The sequence below is a fragment of the Chiloscyllium plagiosum genome, unplaced genomic scaffold (genome assembly GCF_037043375.1).
Source record: "Chiloscyllium plagiosum isolate Xiang-an unplaced genomic scaffold, Cpla_swu_hap1 HiC_scaffold_36, whole genome shotgun sequence".
In the NCBI taxonomy this organism is placed as follows: Eukaryota; Metazoa; Chordata; class Chondrichthyes; order Orectolobiformes; family Hemiscylliidae; genus Chiloscyllium; species Chiloscyllium plagiosum.
In genome coordinates this window covers 31,313,839-31,341,052 of record NW_028270174.1, presented here as the reverse complement: position 1 = coordinate 31,341,052, position 27,214 = coordinate 31,313,839, and the positions used below count along the sequence as shown (strand labels likewise).

Sequence of the window (27,214 nt, the reverse complement as noted above, 5' to 3'; positions counted from 1 at the left end):
ACCTCATATGGCTACCATTCATGACTTTGGGGATCAGCATTGATACCTTTCAAAACATCATGATCACCTCCCTATGAAACTATACAGAGCCACAGAAGCATGGAGATTTCCGTCTAGGATAGTAGACTTTTCTCCTTGGGAGAAAAGTTTTCCTTTCTCAGTATGGCAACCAGCTCTCTTAACACTAATCCCACCATAAGGGTAGGCAGTGGCCTAGTGGTATTATTGCTAGTTTATTAATCTAGACAACCCACGTGGTGTATTCTGGAGACTAAAGTTCAAATCCTGCCATAGCAGATGGAGGAATATGAATTTAATAAAAATCTGGAATTGAGAGTCTAATAATGACCATGAAATTGATTGTAAGGAAGAAAAAAAACCATCTGCTTCATTAATGTCCTTTAGGGAAGGAAACTGCTATCCTTACCTGGTCTGACCTACATGTGACACCAGACCCACAGCAATGTGGTTGACTGTCCTCTGGCAATTCGGGATGGGCAATATCAGCTGGTGTGTCAGCAACACCCTTAACCTGTGAATGAATAGAAAAGTGCTAGACAGCCAGCTGAGCCTGACTGCCTTGGCTGACCATGGGAAACTGGGCTTGCTAGAGATACTCAAGTCCCAAGAAGGAATTAAATTCATTCCATTTTACTTCCAAATTATAACCAAAAACACCAAATTGATTTAATTATTTAGTCAGTTCACTTCATAAACTAAATAGGGAATAACATCAATGGCGATGACCATGTATAATTTGAATACTTGAGGCAGTAAAGGTTAAAACAAATGAGCAAAAAATAAAATGCATACATAAATATCAAATACCTGTGATATTAAAACTGACACGTTTTATACATGAGAACACAGGTGAATTAATAAATGGTGTTTATTTTAAGAGTCTGAAGAACTTTTCATTGAGAATGTAACTTTAAAACTAATGAACAAATTTGCACTGCAAGGTGCAATTATCATCCATCTTATGTTAACATATCACTCAAGGTACATTTTGAAATATGAAATAACACCATCCACAGTGAATGTCCCATTATGATACATCCTTACGATTCTTCATAGTGTGCATATCCACTCGCATAGGTTCTCCCCAGATTTAGAGCAGCAAATGTGTCCCTATAACCTTTATCATCATCATCAGGCTCTTTTTCTGCTTTATCCTCTGTGTCATCATCCTCCTCGTCATCATACTCCTCGTCATCTTCACCATACTCATCATCTTCGTCAACAGTATATGTTTCACCTCCTCCAGACGCCAAATTTTTCCAGTAATCATTATAACCAGAAGCACTATCATCTTCAACACCAGACTGTCTTCCAAACTTCAATGAGCGAGCTGAAACACAAATATAATTCATTTGATACACAATTTTTGTTGTAACCCATTCACTGACAGAGAGTTAAAATCCAGTTCATGAAATTTGAAGGCCACACTACATGAACTATTTGATTTTTAAGTTTGACACTTACATCCAAATACCCAAAAAGAATTATTTAATTCCTACTTTGTAATAGTGGTTACACTACAAACATACTTCATTATCTGGATGGCATGTCCTACAGTTGAAAGTGGTGCTATATACATGGATAGAAATAAATTCTGTGTCAGTCGTAACATAGAAAATAGGATCAAGAGTAGGCCACTCAACCCATTGAGCCTGCTCTGCCATTCATCATGATCATGGCAGATTATCCAATTCAATAACCTATTCCCAGTCTCCACCCCCAACAAAATATCCTTGGAGCTGAAGGGGTCAAAGTGGTTTATCTAACTTCTTGAAATCATTCAATGATTTGGCCTCAACTGCTTTCTGTGGTAGCAATTTGCACAGGCTTATCACTTTCTAGGTGAAGAAATTGCTCATCTCAGTCCTAAATGGTTTATCCTATGTCCTTAGACTGTGACTCCACTGCCATCAGGAACTTGCATCCTATATCTACTACCCTGACTATTCATATTAGAATTTTATAGAAGCATTGATTAAAAAAAAAGTTTTACTTTCCTACAGCACTTTTTAAGATCTCTGTACATCCCAAAAAAAAGACTTTTACACGTAACAAAATGACATAAGAAATGCAGTCACTGTTGTGGTGGCACTCAAAATACAGATAGCTAGCTCCCACAATTACATGATAAAGACAAGATAACCTATGAAGAATTGTAGCAAAGACAATATGCTTAAACTACTAGACTTACGCCTCACTGCTCGCTTCATCTTTAATGGCCAATTATAATCAACAAATCTATACCTAGGGATCACCCATCTCAGAACTCACAGCAGAAGCAGTCATGCAAAGACTGGAATGCACAGCCCTTCTCCTGATCTAACCAAGGCTATGGATCCGATAAGTGGATGTCAAATTCATCAGCGAAGAGGAGAACAACAATCAACTCCCTTTCCTAGAAGTCGTGGTGGAACGAGTGACCAACAGTGAATTCCTTCGGTGGTTTATAAAATCCAATTATATAGAAAGGCAATCTACATGGACCAAATCCTTAATTACAACAGCAATTACCCCCAACGTCCACAAACAAAGCTGTGTCAGGACACTATTTACATGAGCTATAATGCACTGCAACACACCAGAACTATGCAAAAAAAAACCAAGGACGGACACCAACAAGGTCTTCACAAACAACAGATACTCCAATAGCTTCGCTCACTGATGCCTATTGGACAGACAATGCCAAGAGGTCACTGTATGCCCTAATACACTGGTTCCCTATCCGATATCAAGAACATACCAGAAAAGACAACCAGACTTCCAATACCATTAGAAATCACGGTAGCACACCAACCTGCAGCCACACTATGCTCACTACTCACAGGGATGAAAGACCCCATACCCACAACACTCAGGACCAACATAATATACAAATTCCCATGTGACAACTGCCATAAACAGTACATCGGATAGACCGGAAGAAAACTAGCAATTCAGATACGTGAACACCAACTAGCAGCAAAACGGCATGACCAATTCTCTCTCATCTCTATACATGCAGACAAGCAGGGCCATCAATTTGACTGGGACAACATAACTGTCAGAGGACAAGCTAACCAGTGACATGCAAGGGAATTCTTAAAGGCCTGATTTTCAACCCAGAATGCCATCAGCAAGTATGTAGAAATAGACCCCATTGACAAACCACCGCAGAGAAAAGTCAGAAATGACACTACCCACCTTACAGATCATATAAATATCAAGCAGAGTAAAACAACAACACTTCCCCAAAGTCACACTGATGATGTTACCTAGCATGGCGACAAAAACATTTACATGACAACCCACCAGCAAACCAACAGCCACAAGATAATCCGTTTTGGTGATGTATATCAAGTGAGAAATATTAGCCAGGTCACTGGGGATAAATCTTAACTTTATTTTTATAACACTGAGTACAGGAGTCGGAATGCCATGTTGTGGCTGTGCAAGACATTGGTGAGGCCACTTTCGGAATACCGTGTGCAATTCTGGTTGCCTTTTAAGTGCATGTTAAACTTGAGAGGGCGCAGAAAAGATTTAAGAGTTTTGCTGGGACTGGATGATTTGAGCTATAGGGAGAGACTGAATAGGGTGGGGCTGTTTTCCCTGAATTGTCAGAGGCTGAAGGGTAACCTTCTAGAGGTTTATAAAATCATGAGGGGCATGGATAGGGAGAATAGCCAAGGTCTTTTTCCCAGGAAACCAAAACTGGTGGGCATAGGTTTAAGGTGAGAGGGGAAAGATTTTAAGAAGGGAACTGAGGAATAACTTTTTCATGTAGACAGTTGTCAGTATCTCGAATGAGCTACTAGAGGCATGCTGGTGGAGACAAGTACAATTACAACATTTAAAAGGCATCTGAATTGGTATAGGAATATGAAGGCTTCAGAGGGATCTGGGCCTAAGGCTGGTAAAAGGGACTAAGTCTGATTGGGATGTCTGGTTGGTATGGACGAGTTGGACCGAAGGGTGAGCGGCAAGATGACTCTCCAATCCTACCCCTATTCCTTCACACCAATTAAGAGGGCGTGCATGGCCTCATTTAACACCTTGCATGAAGATGACATCTTGGATAATGTAAAATTCACTCAGTACTGCAGTGGATACCAGCCTTGATCTTTGGGCTCAAAATTGTACAGTGGAATTTAAACTTTTGGCCTCAAAAATAAAAATATATTGTTCCAAGTCAGTATCATCAGAATGACAATGCATTGTATACATTTCTTCCATATCCTTAAATACATTGCTTTTACTTAGAACAAATTACTTTTTACAATGTTTTATATTCTGTTCTTAACTGTTCACAGAAGCAATCATTGTAGGGAACCATCCAAAAGATGCAGTTCGAGGGAACTAAATGCCAAGCATGGGGAAGAGTTGGGGGAAGGTACAGTCTACAGTTTTCAGGAGGTTCCCATTGGCGGGTAATAAATGAACAAGGCAAAAACATTCAGATTGAGAAACTCCATGGCTGAAGGCTCTGCTATTAAAGGCTTGAGACACAGGTCGGGGAAAAGCCTTGCAAAAATTTACAAACAGTGATGACTATTTTGAACTAGATGGTGCATGTAGGTGACCACTGATTTAAACAACCTTATGGCAGTAAATATTATCTTACAGTCATATTGTAGCAAAGTATAGGGATATGGAGAATTTAAGCAAGTGGTCAAATATTTGCAAATGGAATATAATGTGGGAAAATCTGGAGGTTAGGTACTTTGGCAGGATTAGAAACGCTGAATATTATTTAAATGGACAAAGACTACAGAAAGCTATGGAACAAAGGGATTTGGGAGTCTTTATCTACAAAACAACAAACAAAAAATCAAATTTAGCAGGTAATAGGGAAATTAAGTGGAATATAACTGGAGGTATAAAGGGACTAACCTGACCTCAGCTGGAATACTGTGAACAATTTAGAGCCCCTTATCTAAGGAGAGACATAGTGATGTTGGAGGTTCACTAGGTTGTTACCTGATCTGAAGGGACTATCTTATGGAGATGCTGAGCCAGTACTTGTCGGAATTTAGAAGGAGACAACTTTATTGAACCATCCCCCACGTTCTTTTAGGGGAATTGACAGTAGATGAGGAAAGGCTATTCCCTGTTGTGGGAAGGTCTAGGATCAGAATGCATAATCACAGAATAATTCAGCACACATTTAAGACCAAGGTTGAAGTCACACATCAGGTTATGTGACAACAGGTTTATTTGAAATCACAATCTTTCAGAGCGCTGTTCCTTCATCAGGTTAAGACTTCAAACAAACCTGTTGGATGATAACCTGGAGTCATGTGACTGCTGATTTTGTCCACCGCAGTCCAACACTGGCACCTCGACATCATTAAGACAGATGAGAAAAATTTTTTTTCTTCCTCTCAGATGGTACTGATTCCATGGAATACTTTATTGCAGAGGGCTGTCCAGGATGGGTCATTAAGTATATTCAAGGCTGAGACAGGCATATTTTTAATCAGTAAAGGAATGAAGGGATATGGGAAAAAGGGCAGGAAGATGAAGTTGAGGATTACCAGATCAGCCACGATCTAACTGAATTGCAGAACAGACCCAATGGGTTGAATGACTAACTTCCGCTCTTAGATCTTATGGTCCTAACTGTCCTTAAAGATTAAAAGATCTTCTATTTTTATTCAAAATCCAATCAATCACTTAGATCAACCAATCCAATATCTGACACTGAAGGCCGCACTTAGTCGAATGCATAAGACTGCTACACTTAATTTAAAATGTTATTACATTTTCACAGCACTCCCTATATCATTTTCCCAGTTTTGTTTATGCTCTATAACCACAAGACTAAAAAAATTAAATCCTATTATTGAAATCAGTCATACAAAGGAAGCTTCAGGCCAATTCCACATCCAACATCCTGCTCTGAAAAGTATGCTGGCATCTTGACAGCTCTGATCAATTCCACCACAACAACTCAGACAATCCATACATACTAAAACAAACAACCAAGTATACTGAAAAAACAATAAATTACCTTTTTTTCAAACTTAACAAATCCTGTAAAGAATTCTAGGATCCAGATCTGTATCTTCACCAAAACTAAAGTTTTTTTAGATACATAAAATATAAGAGAGAGAGGCAAACATGGACAATGCTCTGTTCGAAAATAAAGTTGGAGAAGTAGTAATGGGGAAGAAAGAAATGGTGGATAAATCAAATGGGTGCTTTTCAGTGGAAGACATGAATAGCATACCAGAACTTAGAGAATCAGGGGACAGAGGTGACTGTAGAGACCATTACTAAGCAGAAAGTGCTGGGGAAGCTGAAAGGTCTGAAGGTGGATAAATTAGACTACACCTCAGAGTTCTGAAGGAGATAGTTGAGAATATTGTAAAGGCATTGGTGGAATATCTTTCTTTCAGGAATCAATGGAGTCAGGGAGCTCTCAAGATTAGAAAATGGCTAATGTAACACCCCAACTTAAAATGGAAGTGAGGCAGAAAATTGAAAAATATAAGTCGACTTGCCTGACATCAGTTGTTGCTAAGATTTTAGAGTCCATCATTAAGAATGAGATTGCAGAAAAGTTCATGGTAAAATAGGACAGAGTCAGCATGGCTTCATCATGGGGAGATCATGCCTGACAAATTTGTTAGAGTTCTTTAAGGAAGTAATGATCAATTTACATGAAGGACAGCCATTGGATAAGATCTATTTTGATTTCCAAAAGGCCTTTAACAAGGTGCTGCACTGAAGACTCCTACATAAAGAACCCATGGTGTTCGGGGTAAGGTACTGGCTGGGATAGAGGATTGGCTGACTGACAGAGGGCAAGAGGTGGTGGAGCAGATTCAATGGGCCGAAAGGCTTAATTCTCTCCTATCTCACAGTCCAAATGACTGTTATTTAGGCTATATTTTAATTACTAAGCTTTGTCAAAAATCATCCATGACTTTTTGAGCTACACTGTTAACTGTTTGCCTGTAAACAGTAAAGAAGCAAAACCTTCCTTCTCAGAACTTTACTGCCAGAGGTAAATACAGGTTAGCGCAATACAGTCGGTTTTGTTATAATGTGATAGTTTCATTTTCAAGCAATCTCACGTTGACGAAATCACGCAATAGCCATGCCATTTAAACTAATGGGGCCAGAATCGTGTTATAGCCAGTACAGGCAAGGAATGTTCACATTCTACAAATAACTATTTAAATTCTTCAATTGCGTTAAAGCCAATTCATGTTGAAGGAACACATGTTATAGCAGAACTGTAGTCTCATCTCACAATAATGGCCAATTTGAACATATTTGTATAAGTCATATCATGCAATGATTGAACTTACTGGACATGCATAGATCCTTTGTCTCTTGTGTTTCATGACCACATTTAGGACAAGGTGGCACTTTCCCCTTTTCTTGTTTGAAGACTTTGCTACGAACATGATCATCGCAATAACAGGCCTGCAGGAAGGGAAAGGTACAGGGACAAGACATATGTATAGAAATTATTGTTCAACTGAAGTCACTAGTGATGATATAGCATTGAAATTAATATATATATTTCAGTTGAAATTGCCATTCGTATAAAAGAAAATTAGTGCATCCAGTTAAGTTACCAAATGGCAAATTTAATTACTAAAAACTAGTGAGTTGAAATCTCATCAACTGAATAAAGAAAACAAAAATCTGTTGAAAGCCAAGTAGCTTCACCTTACAACGTAGACAAGAGTGCTGTCCCAGGCGATTACAGGAGATGCCTGGAAAGAAATCAAATTAATTTGTAAGGTAAAAGTGCAGTAATGAACAAATACTCGACTCATCCAGTAATTGACCAAGTTCTTGATGTGTTCTCGCATTAATAATTTCAAAGAAATGTGCCTCTCCCGATTATGTTTTGTTTTTTTTAAAAAAAAAGAGGACTATGGCCATCATAGCAAGGTATCAAGGAAAGGAAATGGAAGAGCTCCTAGATCAAAGAGCAACGCGAGAGAAATATTTCCCAGAGCCATTAATATATAAATGTAAAGACTTCCCATCTTGCAATATCTCCAACTGAATGTAGAGCATAGATCCTGAAAAAGTGTGTTAATTTTGACTTGATAAAACCCATTCTAACCCAAAGTTTTTTTTAAAAGAAAGCATCCCCTAAAGGATCTATGTAAGATTCTCATGACTTACAATAGCTGTCTCCCCAAACATTATATTTAAATTTATATTATATATTAATCAAAGGCCAGTTTTATCAAAAGAAGGCATTCAGTCTATCTTTCCATCACAAATTAGTTGCAGTGATTTTTAGTGGGGCTGTCCATTTAGGTTGCAGTTTGTTTTGTAGAAATACCCCATAGGTATGGGATGTCTTGAAATTAGTTGGAGACCTGCAGGCATAGGTGACATTTTCATCCAATTCACCAACTCTGGTTGGATTTCAACCCTGGTCCCAACAATATCACAACACTGTATACTTGGTGCTCAAACATGCTATTAAAGCGCCAATAACAAAAAGCAATTTTAAGGAAGGCAACTAATTCATAATTACATTTAAAACTTTAATAGGTGTTTATACAATAAATACATCAAAAATGACTTACATTTGTAAGTTTCAGCATCCAGGACTTGGCAGCTGGCTTGGTGCTCAAACTGATCATCTTCACACAGGAAGTTGTGACAGAAAGAACATCGGAACACCCTCCCTCCTGTAACATAACATAAATAATAGCCCAGAGACGCAGGAAGTTTCCCGGTGTGACAATTCCTCATTAATACTGCAATATTTAAGCAGGCAATGAGTGGCGATGTTTTTGAAAATGGTTAGAGACAATTTCAAGGAAGTAAACTGATACCATTTCAGCTTTGCACTAGGAGTACGATGACAAAAATTGAAGTTGAGAAACAAAGGTCAAGATACGAACCATCTGGATGTTTTAAATTTTGTTTTTCTTTTTGGAAAACTTAAATACAGTTTAAAAAGAGAGTGATCCTATCAGCTGTTTATTAATATAATTTAACTAGCCTTCATGATGAAAAATCAGCCAGGGCTTTTGCTCTTGATTAAATCCGGCAAACCACTTATGAATTTAGGAATAGGAAAGGATTAAGGTCCAGCTGTACTGCAGTGTCTTCTGTTATTGAATTGTAACCTTATGTAATACGTTGCATTGACAATTGAATTGCCTTGGAGGTAGTGGTACTTTGCTAAAGTGGTCACCATTAACTTAAGAATTATTGCACCAGACCTTTTAGTTCATATGACTCAGTACAATGTCAACCAGCATGTTGATGTACTGAGCAATTAGTATAATCCACATAATACTATTTCTGACCTTCTTAAGTTAATGAATATATTTGTTAAAAAGAAACCAAAACCATCCATTTTATTCCAGTTAACTGGATGCCAGCATAAATTTACTGAGACAAGTGACAATTTGGATGGACATGCATGATAGAATGTATGAACATAAAATAGAAAAATATACTCAGTACTAATATACCAAATCAACATAACTAATGGTATAATACTGGCGTTGGTAATTCAAAACACACTAACCTCATTATTGGACAAATGGTTGGTCAAAGAGGAAGGTTTTTAGGAGTGTCTTAAAAGAAGAAAGCAAAGTAAGAGGTATAGGGAGAGTATTGCAGGGCTTAGGGCCTGGGCTAGTGCAGGCAGGGCCTGGAGCAATTAAAGTTGGGCTGCTCAAGATATCTGAATTAGTCTAGATATCTTGTGAATTGTGGGTTGAAAGATTTTACAGAGGTGGGGAGGAGAAAGATCTTACAGGAGTTTAAAAACAAGAATGAAATTTTAAAAATTCAAATTAAGATGCTGAAAGCCTGGTCATCAATGACAAAACAATCATAATTGGGAATGCACTAGAAATCAGAATTAGAAAAGAACATACCTTTGCGCATGGCAGGACTGGACAGGATTAGAGATAGGGAGGCAACAAAGCCCAGACTGATTTGACAACAAGATTGAGAATTTTAAAAGCAGGTTGAGGCCAGGGTTGGGTGGGGGGAATCTGGTGGAGGTATACAAGGTCCCAAGGGGCACTGACAGTGCAGAAAGTCAGAATCTTTTCCTGTTAGGTGACCTATAACCAGGGGTCACATTTTTAAAGTAAGGAACAAGACACTTAGAGGAGATTTGAGGAAAATGTTTTTCGTCGACTGTTGAGGGCATCTGGAAATCACTGTCAGGCAAATAGTAGATGAGGGAACTCCACAACTAATTTAAGAACTATTTAGGTGAACACTTGAAATCCCACAGCATAGAAGGGTGCTGAAAAAATGGGATTAGAATTAGGGATTACTTGATGACCTGCACAAACACAATGGCCTGAAGGGCTGCTTTTACATGCCATGAAACGTGTATGAAAATAAAAAAAAAATCAAGGAAAGGAAAAGTTTCCTGGATTCTTTGTAACAGGAGGCAGTCACATGTCTTAGGGTTGGTGTATCTGATTTCATCAGTGTTCAAGCACAGGAGTGTGTCACTTCAAGTAAGGGAAACCAGAAGAAAGGAACATCAGCCTTTACAACCATCCAACCAAGTCTGAGATTATTGCAGATCATCTGGAAGGAAGCAAAGGCTGTCGGATGAATGAGTTAACTTACCATTTGATTAGGGAAAACGTCAAGGCAGTAACTTAGAGAGGATATTCCTGGGGGGATTGTCCAATGGTGGAATTGAGAAATAAGAAGGCGATGATCACTTCAATGGAATTGTATGACAGGGCCCCCAACAGTCAGTGAGAAATTGAGCAGCAAACATGTAGGGAGATTGCAGATAGCTTGTAAGAATAATAGAGTTATAATAGTAGGGGATTTTAGCTTTCTAAACATAGGCTGAGACCGCCATTGTGTTAAGGGCTTGGAGGAGGAATTTGTTAAGTGTGTTCAAGAAAACTTCCTCAATCAATATGCAGATGGCCCGACTAGAAAAGGGGCAAAATTCAACTTCCTCTTGAGAAATAAGGCAAGGCAAGTGACTGAAGTGTTAGTGGGGAGCACTTTGGGACCAGTGAACGTAACTATAAGTTTTAAAATGGTTATGGAAAAGGATAGGCCTGGTCCACAAATTAATATTCTAAATTGGGGCAAGGCCAATTTTGATGGCATAAGACAAGTACTTTCAAAAAGTTGCTTGGGGGAGGCTGTTCACAGGCAAAGGACGGTTTGGCAAGTAGAAGATTTTCAAAAGCAATATAATGAGAGGTCATAGAGATGTACAGCGTGGAAACAGATCCTTCGGTCCAACCTGTCCATGCTGACCAGATATCCCAACCCAGTCTAGTCCTACCTGCCAGCATTCGGCCCATATCCCTCCAAACCCTTCCTATTCATATACCTATAACAAATGCCTCTTAAATGTTGCAATTGTACCAGCCTCCACCACTTCCTCTGGAAGCTCCTTGGGGTCAGGGAGTCCAGAACTAGAGGGCAAGAGGGGAAAGATATAAAAGAGATCTAAGGGGCAACTTTTTCACACAGAGGGTGGTACATGTCAGGGACAACATGGTCCTGTTCACATGATGGGCAAGGCCAGCAGGTGTAGGGAACACTGGATGACTACAGATATTGAGGCTCCGGTCAAAAAAAAGACATATGTCAGGTATAGGCAGTTGGGATCAAGTGAATTACTTGAGTAATATAGGGGTATAAGAGTACTCTTAAGAGGGAAATCAGGAGAGCAAAAGGGGGACAAGAGACAGCTTTGGATGATAGGGTAAAAGAGAATGCAAAGAGATTCTACAAGTATATTAAGGAGAAGAGAATAACTAGGAAGACAATAGGGCCTCTTTAGGATCAATGAGACAGTCTGCTTGTGAAACCACAGGAGATGGGCGAGATCCAAAATGAGTATTTCATGTCAGAATTTACTATGGGTAAAGACATGGAAGCTGGGAAGCCTGGCGAAATAAATACTGATATTCAAGGTCTGTGTAAAGAATTTTAACTCAGATGCCAGTTGTCATGGTTGTGGGTATGTGCACCAAGCTGGGAAGTTGATTTACAGACACTTTGTCTCCTATCTAAGTGAAATCTTCAGTGCTTTGGAGCCTCCGGTGAAGTCCTGCTGCACTGTGTTTTCTGGAATTTATTTGTTCTGTTTCTGCTGCTTCCAGTTGCTCGTTGTAGTGGCCGGTATATTGGGTTTAGGTCAATGTGCTTGTTGATAGAGTCTGTGGATGATTTCCATGCTTCTAAGAATTCACTGGCTGTCTTGTTTAGCTTGTCCTATGATCGTTGTGTTCTTCCAGTCAAAGTTGTGGTCTCTGTCATCTGTGTGTACAGCTACTAGGGACAGCTGGTCGTGGCTATTGGTGTTTGTGGATGTGAATAATTAGTTGTCTGCCTGTTTGCCTTATATAATGTTTCGAGCAGTCTTTGCATGGAATCTTGTAAATTACATTAGTCTTGCACATGATGGGTAACGGGTCTTTTGTCCTGGTGGGTTGTTATCTGAGCATGGCTGTCGCTTTATGGGCTAATCATAAATCCCAAAGGTCAGAGAAGTCTGGCTGTCAGTTGAGATTTTTTTTATATAAGGTAGCATGGCTAGTGAGTGAGTTAGGTTGTGGCACGTCCTCGTCACGTTGTTGGTCTGTAAAGCATTTGCAGATGAAGGATCCTGTTCAAAAGGGCTACAACACACTGCAGCACTCCTGACCTACCAAGGGAAGAAGAACACCTCCACAGAGTCTTCGTTAAGAACAGATATCCCCACAACTTCATCTGTAGATGCCTAACAGACAAACAACGTGACAAAGACATGCCACGACCTAACTCACTCACTAGCCACGCTACCTTATAAAAAGCAGTCTCGGAACTGACAGCCAGATTTCTGATCACTGGGATTTGTGGCAGCCCATAAACCGACAGTCACACTCAGACAGACAACAACTTACAAGGACAAAAGACCCATTTATCCATCATGTGCAAGACTAACGTAATTTACAAGATTCCATGCAAAGATTACATGAAACATTATATAGGGCAAACAGGCAGGCAACTAACCATTCACATCCACAAACACCAATTAGCCACGAAACACGAAAATCAGCTGTCCCTAGTAGCCATACACACAGATGACAGGGACCACAATTTCAACCGGGTCAACACAACGATCATAGGACAAGCTAAACAGAGGACAGCCAGAGTTTCTAGAAGCATGGCACTCATCCACGGAGTCTATCAATAAGCACATAGACCTAGACCCAATATATCGACCACTACAACGAACAACCGGAACTGGCAACTGGAAGCAGCTGGAATGGAACCAATAAATTCCAGAAGACAGAGTATAGCACAGGGGCTCCAAAGCACTAAGACAGGGATCGAAACGTCTGCAAATCAACTTCCCAGTTCAACAAACATACCCACAACCACAACAAATACTGATATCTTGAAAAAGAGAGTCCACATTACAGCAGAGGTGCTAGAGGTCTTAAAAACACAAAAAGGCAGATAAATCCCTGGGACCTGATCAAGTGTATCCCAGGATATTGTGGGAAGCTAGGGAAGAAATTGCTGGGCCCCTAGCAGAGATATTTGTATCATTGATAGCCACAGGTGAAGTGCAGGAAGACTGTAGGGTGGCTAATGTGGTACCATTATTTAAGAAAGGCTGCAAGGGAAAGCCAGGGAGCTACAGACCAGTGAGTGTGACATCAGTAGTCGGAAAGTTGTTAGAGGCAATTTTGAGAGACAGGATCTACAAGCACTTGGAAAGGCAAGAATGCATTAGGGATAGTCAACATAGGGATTGTGCATGAGAAGTTGAAACTTTATTGCTGGAACAGCACAGCAGGTCAGGCAGCATCCAGGGAACAGGAGATTCGACGTTTCGGGCACAGGCCCTTCTTCAGGAATGATTCCTGAAGAAGGGCCTGTGCCCGAAACGTCGAATCTCCTGTTCCCTTGATGCTGCCTGACCTGCTGTGCTGTTCCAGCAATAAAGTTTCAACTTTGATCTCCAGCATCTGCAGACCTCACTTTCTCCTCATTGTGCATGAGAAATCATGTCTGACAAACTTGATTGAGTTTTTTCCTGAAGAGGTGGCCAAGAAGATAGATGAAGACAGAGTGGTAGATGCTATCTATGTGGACTTTAGCAGGGCCTTCGACAAGGTGGTGGACTGGTTAGTAAGGTTAGATCAATGTTATCCAGCCAACTGGATACAAAATTGGTTTGACAGTGGTGATAGAAGGTTATTAGAGTCATAGATAGTCAGAGAACTACAGAACAGAAACAAACTCTTCGGTCTAACTCATCTATGCCAACCAGATATTCTAAATTAATCTAATCCTATTTGCCAGCACTCGGCCCATATGCCTTTAAACCCTTCCTATTCATATACCCATCCAGGTGCCTTTTAAAGGTTGTAATTGTACCAGCCTCCACCACTTCGTTTGGGAGCTCATTCCATATATGCACCACCCTCTGCATGAAAATGTTACCTGCTAGATCCCTTTTAACTCTTTCTCCACTCACCTTAAACCTGTGCCCTCTAGTTTTGGACTCCCCCACCCTGGAGAAACGACCTTGTCTATTTACCCTATCCATACCCCTAGATTTTATAAACCTCTATAAAGTTCACCCCTCAGCCTCCAATATGCCAGGGAACATATCACAGCTGATTCAGCCTCTCCCTGTAGCTCAAACCTTCCAACCCTGGCAACATCCTTGTAAATCTTTTCTGAACCCTTTCAAGTTTCATAACATCCTTCCTATAGCAGGAGACCAGAATTGAACACAGTATTCCAACAGTGGTCTAACCAATGTCCTGTACAGCCACAACAACTCCTTCATTCAATGCACTGACCAATAAAGGCAAGCATACCAAATGCCTTCTTCACTACCTTATCTACCTGCAACTCCACTTTCAAGGGACTATAAACCTGTACTCCAAAGTCACTCTCCAGGACCTTACCATTAAGTGTATAAGTCCTGCCCCAATTTGCCTTTCCAAAATGCAGCACCTCACATTTATCTAAATTAAACTCCATCTGCCACTCCTCGGCCCATTGGCCCATCTAATCAAGATCAGATTGCATCTGGGGTAACCTTCTTCACTGTCTACTCCAATTTTGGTCTCATCTGCAAACTTACTAATCCTACCTCCTACATTCATATATAAATCATTTGGATAAATGACAAAAAGCAATGGAACTAGCATCGATCCTTGTGGCACACTGCTGGTTACAGGCCCCCAGTCTGAAAAGCAACCCTCCACCACCACTCAGTCTTCTACCCGAGAGCCAGATCTGTATCCAAATAGCTAGTTCTCCATCTATTCCATGTGATCTAACTTTGCTAAACAGTCTATCATGAGGAACCCTGTCCAAAGTCTTACTGACATCCATATAGATCACGTCCCAAATCAGACTGGAGGCCTGTGACCAGCACTGTGCCACAAAGATTGGTATTAGAGTTTAATTTAGATAAATGCGAGGTGTTGCATTTTGCAAGGACAAACCACGTCAGGACTTACACTGTTAATGTAAGGACCTGGGGAGTGCTGCCGAACAGAGACACATAGGGATGCAGGTACATAGTTCCTTGAAAGTAGCACCACAGGTAGAGTGTGGTGAAGACGACATATGGCACGCTTGCCTTCATCAGTCAGAGCAGGGAGTACGTTTTGGGAATGTCATGTTACGACTGTACAAGACATTGCTAAGCCACATTTGGAATTCTGTGTAAAATTCTGGTCGCCCTGCACTAAGGAGGAATGTTATTAAACTGGAAAGGGTGCAGAGATTTACAAGGATGTTACTTAGACTGGACAGTTTGAGTTACAAGTAGAAGCTGAATAGGCTGGGACTTTTTTTTTTCCCCACGGAGCGTAGGAGGCTGAGGGGTGACCTCAGAGGTTTATAAAATCATGAACAGCATAGATAAGGTGAGTAGCCAATGTCAAGGTGAGTCCAAAATTAGAGAGCATAAGTTTAAGGTGAGAGGACAAGGATTTAGAAAAGACCTGAGGAGCAACTTTTTTTTATACAGAAGGTAATGCATACATGGAAAGAGCTGCCTTGAGGAAATGGTAGAGGCGAGTGCAATTACAACATCTAAAAATGCAGGCAAATGGGACGAGCTCAGTTTAGGAAGCCTGGTCGGCGTGGATAAATTGGGTCAAAACAGTTTCTTTCCGTATGACTATGACCATGGAATTCAGAAAGCATTCACAGGAATAGCAAAGTATGAGGAACATAGTTGTATGTTACAGGATAATGATGGGATTAATACCAACTTCTGCAGCAAGGAGCACAAGTCCAGATGGTTACCTGGTGCCAAGGATTAGGAAGTCTACTTAGGACTGGAGAAGAATTTGGAGTGGGAGCAGAAGGATCTGGTGACGTGAATCCAGGTAGGTACCAATGACACAGGCAAGATAAAGGTGGTTCAGAATAGTCAGTATGAGGAGCTAGGTGCCAAATTAAGATACAAAACCTCAAAAGTCATAAACTCTGCATTACCTCAGCTATGTTCAAGTTGTCATAATGCAAATCAGGTTAGAGAGATGCATGCATTCCTGATGAAGGGCTTTTGCCCGAAACGTCGATTTTCCTGCTCCTCGGATGCTGCCTGACTTGCAGTGCTTTTCCAGCACCACTCTAATCTTAACTCAAAGACTGGCATGGGGAATGTAGGTTTTGGTTCGTGGAACAGTCTCCACCTGAACAATGCTAGGAGCAGCGTTCTTGCCAACTGCATAACTAAGGAAGTAGAGAGAACTTTAAACTGAATAGTGTGGGCAAGGGATCAAATTTGGGAAACGTAGATAAATCAAAGAGCAAAGTCAAGGCCCAATATCAAAAAGGTATAAAACTCTGAATGATAAATAGACCATGACAGGATAGAGAGTACAACCCAAGAGTCAATCAACAGATGACACTAGATTTTTTAAAAGAGAGCAAAAGGATAAAACAAAACACTCCATATCTGAATGCATGTAGCATTCAAAGCAAAATGGATAAATTGAAGTGCAAATAGAAATGAATAAGTAATATCTGATGGCCATTAGAGACATGGCTGCAGACTATAGAAGCCAGAGATTATCACTGCATTTTACAGTGATCATGGAATAGTGAACAGTTTTAGCAGATTAGACCTGAAAGTGTTGTATATGGTCCTGTCAAATATAGCAGTGGATGGTTAAACCAGTTAGAATCATAGAATCCCAACTTTGTAGATAGAGGCCATTCAGCTCATTGAGAATGTTATGAAGATATGGGTGTACCTTTAAGAGAGTGAAGGACTTGGCAAGTACACGGAGTGCTGGAGAATTTACATTCGCTGAGTGGCCTGGATACAAAAACAAATTTGTATTCGGCCAATCAGTTTAAATTATACCCTGAAAAAAATACCAATTTCCAATCAAGTTTGAATTGAGTATATTGACAATCGTAAAAGCCAGTGATACAATCCAATGCTCTGGGGTATAAGGCCGGGGGAAAATTGAACAGTTGAGAGAATTGCCAATCCTAGCATGTACCTGATTGCTCGAAAAAACATCTCTCTTAAAAGTACCTTTTCAATCAGTAACCTGTGACACAGAAATTCCTAACCAGGAGAAAAGAAGACACAGGAAGATCAGAAGACAAGACAACCGACAGCTGCCTGGGTTTGAGATAACAAATGTTGTTTTGTAAATCTTAATGGGAGTTTTATCGGATTAGTATTATAGAAGGGAAGGTAAAAGATAGGTTAGAGAAAGAAATCATAAATAGTGGTTAGTTAATTATTCTCTGTTATACTCCCACCATTCAGGGTGAGTGCCTGATGACGAGTTGTAATGGTTTATATTTTATTGAGTTTATTGCAATATTTAGAAACAGCTAGAATTTTGCTTCAAACTTAAATTTTCTAAATGAGCTTTAAGAATATATCAGCTGTAAAATCTTGGTAAATGAGAAATCTACATTAATTGTAATCATGGTTTCATAATGTAATGTATTGCTGTTTGTATTGAAATGTTATCCTGTTGAAGATTGCTAATACAGCCAATATGTGGTGCTGTGAGTTCACCACCAGGAGTGATAAAAGTATTTTGCCAGAAGTATTATTCAAATCAAATCAAACAAGCATTACATGTAAAATGTTACAGAAGATCTAACTTAAAAATGCTCCATATGTACAATGAAAACAACTTTAAAATGTTGTTTATAATGCTCATTTATGAAGAATTAATTTCACAAGTATACATATCTGTACTTGAATTACAACTCCAGCTAACTTTTTTTTCTCAGAGTGCATCTAAATTAAGTGCAGGGACCCCTTTAATTTTTTGCACGGTAACTTAAAAAGGGAAACCTAGATGCAATGTGGCTTGGAGACTTTTGGGTTGCTGTGTGACTTTAAGGAACACCAACAAAAAAAAAACAGGTTTTTCCACAGATTTCTGACGTACTGCACGGTGAACCAAAAAAATCTCAGATGTGAATGGCACAATCATAGGTTCACAGTATGCAAGAGGCCTTTGGGCCCATTGAGATTGAACTGCCAGACATACACTACTACCTACACTCGTTCCATGTTTCCACACTAGGCCCATAGCCTTGAATGTTACGACACTTCAAGTGTTCACCCAACTACTTTTTAAAGATTGAGGTTTCCCACCTCAACTACCCTCCCCAGCAGTGCATTCCAGAGCCCTACCATCATCTGGGTGAAAATGTTTTTCCTCAAATTCTCTCTAAGCCTCCTACCTTTTACTTAAAATTATGCCCTTGTTACTGACCCTTTGACTAAGTGAAACTGCTGCTTTCTATCATGCTGTCTATGCCCTCATTGCAATGGAAGAATTGCAAGCAATATAGACCAAAATATCCTAAGGATTTATGGGGTAAATAATTGGAAGCAGGAAAGCTCAGAAGGAAAGGTAAATTAAGCAAAAAAGCAGGTCAAGAGGAGGGCTGGATGCCCAATTTACTTCTGCTTCAGCTGAAAGCATTGGTCAGCAGATGAAATGGAGGCAAGTGTAGAGGGGCTGGGGGAGGGGAATGATGATGTCAAAAGTAGAATCAGGAACACAGGACACATTAAATTTTGCAATGGCTGCAAATTAAAGGCTAAAAAGCTTGGAAGGAGATTAAGAAAGTTGGGTGGGTCTAGAGGTCTTACTTCAAGTTGCTGCTTCAGAATTATCTGAAAGAAAGGTAAATTTTCATAGCTGAAAGATTTTACTTGAATTTCATATCGGTCAAAGCACACAGAGGTTACAATAGGCTCAGTAGAAGAACAGAAAATGGGACAACTGTACACCATCACCTTGAGGCAGCACTGTGCCAAGCAAGTGGTAACACGCATTTCCATCACCAGTGCTTGAAGTCATTTGCTGTCCAGCTCTAATTGCTCTTGAACCAGATGGCTGGTTTGGCATTTCAAAGAACAATTAACAGTCAACTCACATTGCTGTGGGCTTCACATTTAGGCCATATCAGGAAAGGATAACAGATTTCCTTCTCTAAAGGATATTAGTGAGCCAAATGGCTTTTTATGACGATCAATGGTTACATGTTTTCCATAAGGGTAGCTTTTCTTTTCAGATTTTTACTGATTTTAAATATCACTACCTTTGAAACATCTGAACCTATATCCCGTAGACCATTAGTCTGAGATTCTGGATTATTAGTCTAATAACTTTACTACTACACCACCTACAGTACATCTGGAGAACTGTGCACAGCTTTGGAGTCAGTTCTTTGAAAAAAGATATAATTACATTAGAAACAGTTCAGGGTCTCATCTCTGGTAATGACGGGCGTGCCTTATGAAAAAAAGGTTGAATTAGTTTGAAGAGTCAAATGACCTACTTTTAAGTCCAATGTTCCCATGTAGTAGAGGAAGTGAGGGCAAAAAGGTCAGTTGCAAGACATATCACTGGTCATATTTTGGTGAAACTTTTCACGCTACATATTTGAGAAAAGTATGTTCTTTGAAGAAAGCTGTTTCAATCGGTCACTCCAAAACACTTGTATTAACTTAATTTTCACAAATTTAAGATGAAAATTTATCATTTTTTTATTAATGAAAGTTATAAAAATAACATTGAATGCATTTTATATTGCTTATTACTAAATCTTAATGCTGTCACAAATTAATCATCAAGGCAAAATGCAAAGTCATCTTGCACGATTAAGAATGAATATATCATTTGTTGTGATTGCTGGCTGTTCAATATTAGTCTTTAACCTTCCTGTAAAACAGGCAATTCATGATCCTTACCATGATCCCATACACCCCTCTCACATTCAATACACTCAACATCAGCAATAGGGCAGCTACAGGCATGTGTGCTCAGACACTTTTTCCCATGACATACCCAGGCCTCACAAAAGTCGCAGACTGCTCCCTAAAAAGGACAAGAAATAAAAACAAGAAATTTTCTTCCTGACTACATATATTTTGAAATAGTTTAAGCTTTAGTTTCATGTATCTGGTATTTACTAATCGATTTACTTACAAATCCATTTTTAAAAACTGTAATTTTCAATATTGTTCTCATCAGGCACAATAAGTCAAATTTCATAGACAGTTACAGAATGTGACAAAGCTTTTATTCAGCATTTGTGCATTAATACGCTGGACACAAATAATTTTGTTCACAATGTCTTCAACTTAATCAGAATCTTTTTACAATTATTTAATATTGGACTCATTCAACACATTCATTGTATATTCAAAAAGACAATCACAACAAGATGGTTAAAACTAACAGGTGAAAAACCTGTGTGAAATGAGCTTTTACTGTTTTTACTGTTCCAAGATAAATCAAAATACAAGAAGAAAAAAGCACTGCATGTGAGTGACAAATCCCAGCCACAAAAAGGTCTTAAAAAGAAAACTCCTCCATTTACACAGGTGCAGAAAGTGAATACTCACCACCATGGCAAGTCCAGTACTATAGACACCAGGATGTTTAATCACACAGTCTGAGCCCTTCAACATACATTTTGTTTTTCCTAGAGGACAGAAACATAAGCAATGTTTCTTTGTAAATTGTGTGTAAATAAATTACAATGCACCTTTAAATCTTTTAAAGTTTGCATACAAAACACAAGCCTGTCTGCTCTCCTGAAATTCTAACTGATCTGCATCTCCATGATTTTCTGTTTTTGTTTTACATTTCAGCTATCTGTAGTATTTTGCTAAATACTGTCATTAGCAATATTCTCCAGCATTGTTCCTTCATTAAGTATAGTTACAAACCCAGAGACTGAATTGAAGCACGTTTTCCAATATCTCTCTCATGAACCACTACTTGAGCTCATACTGCAATCTCCATTTTGCTGACCCCCAGAGAGTCTGTTTAAAAATGACAGAACTCAAAATTCTGTTGAATGCTTCATTTTAGGTCAGGGTCATATTCTGTAGTACTGTATACCGTAGTTGCTCCCAATATTCTGACTTGGAACAGGTCACATGTCCTAGTCCATTATATAGGGTGAAGCCAGAGTACTCAAGAGATTTAATTTTGTGAATGCCTTCCACGTAACTGATAGCAAGTGGGTACAAGTTATTAATATTCTTAGAGACCTGAGCCTCTAATTATATTCTAAAAAAAAAAGCCTTTTCTTTATCCTTTTTCCCATTTCCTTGTTTTGTATTTTATCATCTTTGCTATTTTTCATTTCCAGCAGAGATTTTCACCCACTTACTCATTTTTATAAAGGAGCATCTCAACCACTTGATTTTCCCCCTCACTGGTGTTGGGTTCCGACTTCACTGTTCACAGGCTTACACTATGTTCTGTTACATCCGCTTGGAGTTTCTATTTTCAGGCCTATTTTTTATCCAAACAAGCAACTTTTCAGAATGGATTCCCAGTGAAATTATAATTACATGACTTCATGCAACATTCCAATTCAAATGAGGCCTGACAAGTCACAAGTAACAACTGGAAAGTGACTGCTTTTGAAGAATTCAAGGACCTTACAATCAGTGAGTTGAGCTCAGAAAAGTAGTCTTGATGCTAGATCAACATGGTTAGGAGTTGATTATGTCAATGTACTCCAGGAACTGAGTGCAAACCCAGCATCTGATCAACTTCCAAGTTTGATGTCATCCTTTAGTATTGTCATTAAAGGAATATCTCAATGTATTGTGCCAAATTACATTTTATAGTCAGTTATTAAATAAAACTAATGCCTGTAGTATTCCCAAGTCATCCATTCACAATTTGCCTGCAGAAAGCCTGGACATAAATCACCACAAATGGATGTACTGATGCCCAGTTCTTTAAAAGGCCAGCATATGGCCTTTCACATTAATGCTGTGTTTTTAACTAAGTTAGGTGGTCACCCATGAAACATATCAAAACATTACAAAATTAACTTAACTATTTTACATTTAGCTCAATAAATTGATAAATTTCACTCAAATTTACACAAATGCTGCAGCAAATGGAGTCTTTAAAATTATAAACCCGACAGAATTTTGTAAATACTATCATGAACATTTTTACAGTACGGTTTGAAAAGCATTACGAAAAACAATTTGTTCAATCAGGATTAAATTAATGCTTACTGCTTAAAATACGGCCACAGAGTCATACAGCATGGAAACAGACCCTTCAGTCCAACTCATCCATGCCGACAAGATGTCCCACCTGCCAGCACTCGGCCCATATCCCTCCAAACCCTTCCTATTTATATACCCATCCAAATGCCTCTTAAATGTTGCAATTGTACTAGCGTCAACCACTTCCTCTGGCAGCTCATTCCATACACGTACTACCCTCTGTGAAAAAGTTGCCCCTTAGGTCTCTTTTATATCTTTCCCCTCTCATCCTAAACCTATGCCCTCTAGTTCTGGACTCCCCGACCCCAGGGAAAAGACTTTGTCTACTTATCCTATCCATGCGCCTCATGATTTTATAAACCTCTATAAGGTCACCCTTCAGCCTCAGACGCTCCGGGGAAAACAGCCCCAGCCTGTTCAGCCTCTCCCTATAGCTCCATGCTGAACATAATCCCAAACTAAACTTATCCCACCTGCCTGCTCCAAGTCCATTTCTCTCCAAGCCTTTCATATTCAAATGTCTTTTAACATGTTGTAATTGTGCTCAGATCCACTATTTCGTTACGAACTGCACTCCACACATGTACAGTTCCCCTACATAAATAGCTTCAGATACAAATGGCATGGGCCAAATTTGTGTTGCAGACATTTCGTCCCCTGTCTAGGTGACATCGTCAGTGCTTGGGAGCCTCCTGTGAAGCGCTTCTGTGATGTTTCCTCCGGCATTTATAGTGGTTTGTCTCTGCCATTTCCGGTTGTCAGTTCCAGCTGTCCGCTGCAGTGGCCGGTATATTGGGTCCAGGTCGATGTGTTTGTTGATAGAATCTATGGATGAGTGCCATGCCTCTAGGAATTCCCTGGCTGTTCTCTGTTTGGCTTGTCCTATAATAGTAATGTTGTCCCAGTCGAACTCATGTTGCTTGTCATCCACGTGTGTGGCTACTAAGGATAGCTGGTCATGTTCTTTCGTGGCTAGTTGGTGTTCATGGATATGGATCGTTAGCTGTCTTCCTGTTTGTCCTATGTAGTGTTTTGTACAGTCCTTGCATGGGATTTTGTACACTACGTTGGTTTTGCTCATGCTAGTTCTTTGGGTTGTGGCATGTCCTCATTCCATTGTCAACAGAATGAGGACATGCCACAACCCAAAGGACTAGCCACGTTACCATACATCAAGAACATTTCTGAACTGACAGCCAGACTACTACGACCACTAGGACTCATAACAGCATACAAACCAACAGCCACTCCCAGACAACTCACCAAAACGAAGGACCCGATACCCAGCATGAGCAAAACTAACGTAGTGTACAAAATCCCATGCAAGGACTGCACAAAACACTATATAGGACAAACAGGAAGACAGCCAACGATCCGCATCCACGAACATCAACTGGCCACGAAACGACACGACCAGCTATCCCTAGTAGCCACACACGCAGACGACAAGCAACATTAATTTGACTGGGACAACACTACCATTATAGGGCAAGCGAAACAAAGAACAGCCAGGGAATTCCTAGAAGCTTGGCACTCATCCACAAACTCCATCAACAAACACATCGACCTGGACCCAATATACCGGCCACTACAGCGGACAGCTGGAACTGACAACCGGAAGCGGCAGGGACAGGCCACTATAAATGCCGGAGGAAACACCACAGAAGCGCTTCACAGGAGGCTCCCAAGCACTGAGGATGTCACCTAGACAGGGGACGAAACGTCTGCAGCACAAATTCCCAGCTCGGCGAACACAACCACAACAACAAGCACCCGAGCTACAAATCTTTGAACATGGGCCAAACACACAAACTTCAACATTAAAATCTATCACACTCTTCCCAATAAAGATGAGGCAGATGAAGTTTTTTAAGAGTAACTTAGTTTTCTGAGGTATCTGCACTCAATGGTGTTCCCATTTATTTCTGGCTATTTCAAGACAAAAAAAAAAACTTAAATTTGAGCAATAACTTGAATTCAAGAAACCTACTTACCACATTGTGCACAAATAGGTAACTTTTGTACTGAATTACAGAAGTAACAAAAAGCTCGATTCTTTTGCCGTCTTGTCCAAGGCAGGAAAGTGAACATAGGAAACAAATGCAAAATTACGTGATAAACATCAATTACACTATAATATACACTTGACATATGAATTCTAAATGTGGACAACTAAACAGGCATTCCAATGTCAAATTTCAAAGAATTTAGTTGAGAATATTTGAACATATATGCATGAAACATGTATAGAAGCCTTACATAATGATGGTATTAGGCTATTATTGTCTTTGACTAAACTTGATAAATTTTGAAAAATTATAAAAGGAGTAATTCTTTGGTCTACCTTACCTTTGGCATTTATCGCATTCCTGTTTTGATTGGAACAAAAGAGAGAACTATATTAGAATATAATTAAGACAGTCACAAATTTTAATAATAACTTCTTAAAAGATTCTTAAGGGAATGAATGATGGTTGAGTCTTAACTGGCCTGACAAGCTATGTTGTATTAAGCCTGGAAAACTAGGGATGGACAGTAAAATGTCACTCACATCAATAAACTTGAGAAGGAATTTTTGTCTGAGACCATTTTCTGTCAGGTGAGTTTCGTTTAATGTTCAGTATGTTCTTTTACTTTTTAAAAACTCTAACCAGAGTTCTCAAATTTTACAAACATGTTCAACACTGAATTAAACATGATGAAATTTGTTGCACTGTTTCAGGAGATTGTAGGCCAATATAAATGATAGTTCTATCAAAAACTCCTTAAATAAGATTAAAACCATAGAACTGGCCACAGAAAACCAGCATATTTATTTCTAAGCACCAGTAAACTGTTTCATATGGCCTGGTCCTTTGCTGTCAGTCTGTATAAAGTAAAAATAATGTTATGCCTAAACTCATTTACTTGAAAATGTATATTTTCAAGCCCTATAAATTTCAAGACACAAAACAGCATCATTAACAATTAAAACTTCACACTCTTGGCATGTGACAAGAAGTACTGTCAAAGCAGTTTTAAGGAGAGTTATTAATTTGGGGCAGAAATCCAGAGCTAAGGGCCGAAGCACCTCAAAAAGCATCTATCATAGTTCAGGGATGAAAACTAGGAATACGTGTGCGGGCAAAATTGGAGGGGCATACAATCTCAGACATGGAGATTAGAGTTTGAGAGGGATAAGGTCATGGAGAGGTTTGAGAACATGGAGGCTGAAACAGAAGCTGACGTATGTCAAAAAATACAGGGGCAGTGAGTGAGTAGGACTTAAGTAAAAAAACTAGGCAGCAGTACTTTGATGAGCTCAAGTTTAAAGAGGGCACAAACTGGGAGACAGAAAGATATTGGAATTGAGGAATAGTAAAACAAAACTGCTGATTCTGGAGATCAGAAACAAAAATAGAAAAATTGAGAAAGTCAGAAGGTCTGGCAGCATCTGTAGTAAGAAAGTAGAGTTAACATTGAGCCTAGTGACTTGTCAGAATTGTTAGTAGCTCAGAAAACCTGGTATTTATACCATGGTGGGGGGTGGGGGACAGAGGTGAGCAAATAGGAGGAGATGGAGTCCACAGAGATATGACATAGGTAGGTAAACAAGGAAATTATGGATAGCAGTCAGGACAGAAGAAAAGCTGAAGTGATAAGAGAGAGAAAATGGGTTAGCTGTGCTGAATTCAATATATAATGTGATAATGGACCTGGGAGTGCATAGGAAAGGGTGATTATGCCAAAAAGCAATCTATGTCACAACAGGACCAGGTGAGAAGTGGGCAAAAACATGGAAGTCTGGAATCAGGCTCTAAAGTTATTGAACTTAATGTTGAGACCAAGAGGCTCCCTAATTCCCAATTGGAATTATGGAGTCTGATCATTGCAATGAAGTAACTGTTCGCGTGCAACGCCAATTACTCCTGTTATCACCTTAAAACAGGGAGATCGAATGGAATGAAATTAATCCTCATCATCACCCCTCCCCCAAAAGGCCACAGAGTCAAGTAAAAGTTAGCACTTCACAATTGCCTGGGAATGAGTTTTTTCGTGCATAACCTTCCGGCGGAGCAAATGTCAGGAGAGGAGGAATTTGAGAATGGAGTTTGTGAAGGGTGTTTGTTTATGTTGTTGTGACGTTAAAGCTTGGGCCGTGTTTCATGGAGTCACCACTGCAGGTTGACAGTCCCCTGATTGCTCTCCTTTACCCACCATAGAGGCATTACAGGGGTGTTTCGCCACATCCACGATGTCCCTGGCCGCCCGCGTTAACTTCTCCCGTTCTTTGCGACTTTCCGCCTTTTTTCGGGCCCCAGTCTTCTTTTTCGGCATCTTCGGGAAACGCTGGAGACTAAACCAGCGAAGTGTCCTAAACTCTAGAAATACCGGAAGCTGCGCCTGTCACCACGGGGGTTTCTGTGACGACATCACAAGGCGCCGCACACCCACATTTCCGGTGCGTTGAAAATGCGTCACTAGGCTCCTCTTTCTGTGGCTTTTGGGAAGTGCATTGTCTTCAACGTCCTTCTGAGATCCTTACCTAGAAATGAAGTATTTAAACAAGAAACTGAAGTGAATCTATATACATTAACCAATAATATTACTTATTATATTTATTCCCCATCCCAGGCTCCAGCAGCCATTGAAGATGTCAAGTGTCCCAGTGGACACTGTTTACTCTTCATCAGGGCCATCCAGATATTCTTAGAGTAAGACCAGCCCAGA

The 27,214-nt window shown here is 39.7% G+C and overlaps 1 protein-coding gene across 1 annotated transcript; it reads right to left on the bottom strand.

Annotated features, from left to right (window-relative positions):
* Positions 1 to 871: 871 nt before the first annotated feature.
* On the bottom strand, positions 872 to 26,930 carry noazfp (nucleolar atypical zinc finger). Its single transcript, XM_043674142.2, has 9 exons — positions 26,702 to 26,930; positions 24,854 to 24,873; positions 24,499 to 24,569; positions 20,867 to 20,946; positions 20,210 to 20,336; positions 8,565 to 8,669; positions 7,684 to 7,730; positions 7,317 to 7,434; positions 872 to 1,351 (listed from the first exon to the last, which is right to left on the bottom strand). Exons 1-9 carry the CDS (start codon positions 26,819 to 26,821, stop codon positions 1,062 to 1,064), a joined length of 978 nt encoding a protein of 325 aa, XP_043530077.1. The 5' UTR covers positions 26,822 to 26,930; the 3' UTR covers positions 872 to 1,061.
* Positions 26,931 to 27,214: the final 284 nt, after the last annotated feature.

Bases quoted from the DNA above. Each gene is read 5' to 3' on its own strand.
- noazfp (XM_043674142.2), bottom strand. From the start codon at position 26,821: ATGCCGAAAAAGAAGACTGGGGCCCGAAAAAAGGCGGAAAGTCGCAAA. The intron at 7,435-7,683 runs GTGAAGCTACTT...CCCTTCCTGCAG, and splicing joins ACTCTTGTCTACGTTGTAAG to GCCTGTTATTGCGATGATCA. The intron at 1,352-7,316 runs GTAAGTTCAATC...TTTGTGTTTCAG, and splicing joins AAAGGATCTATGCATGTCCA to CTCGCTCATTGAAGTTTGGA.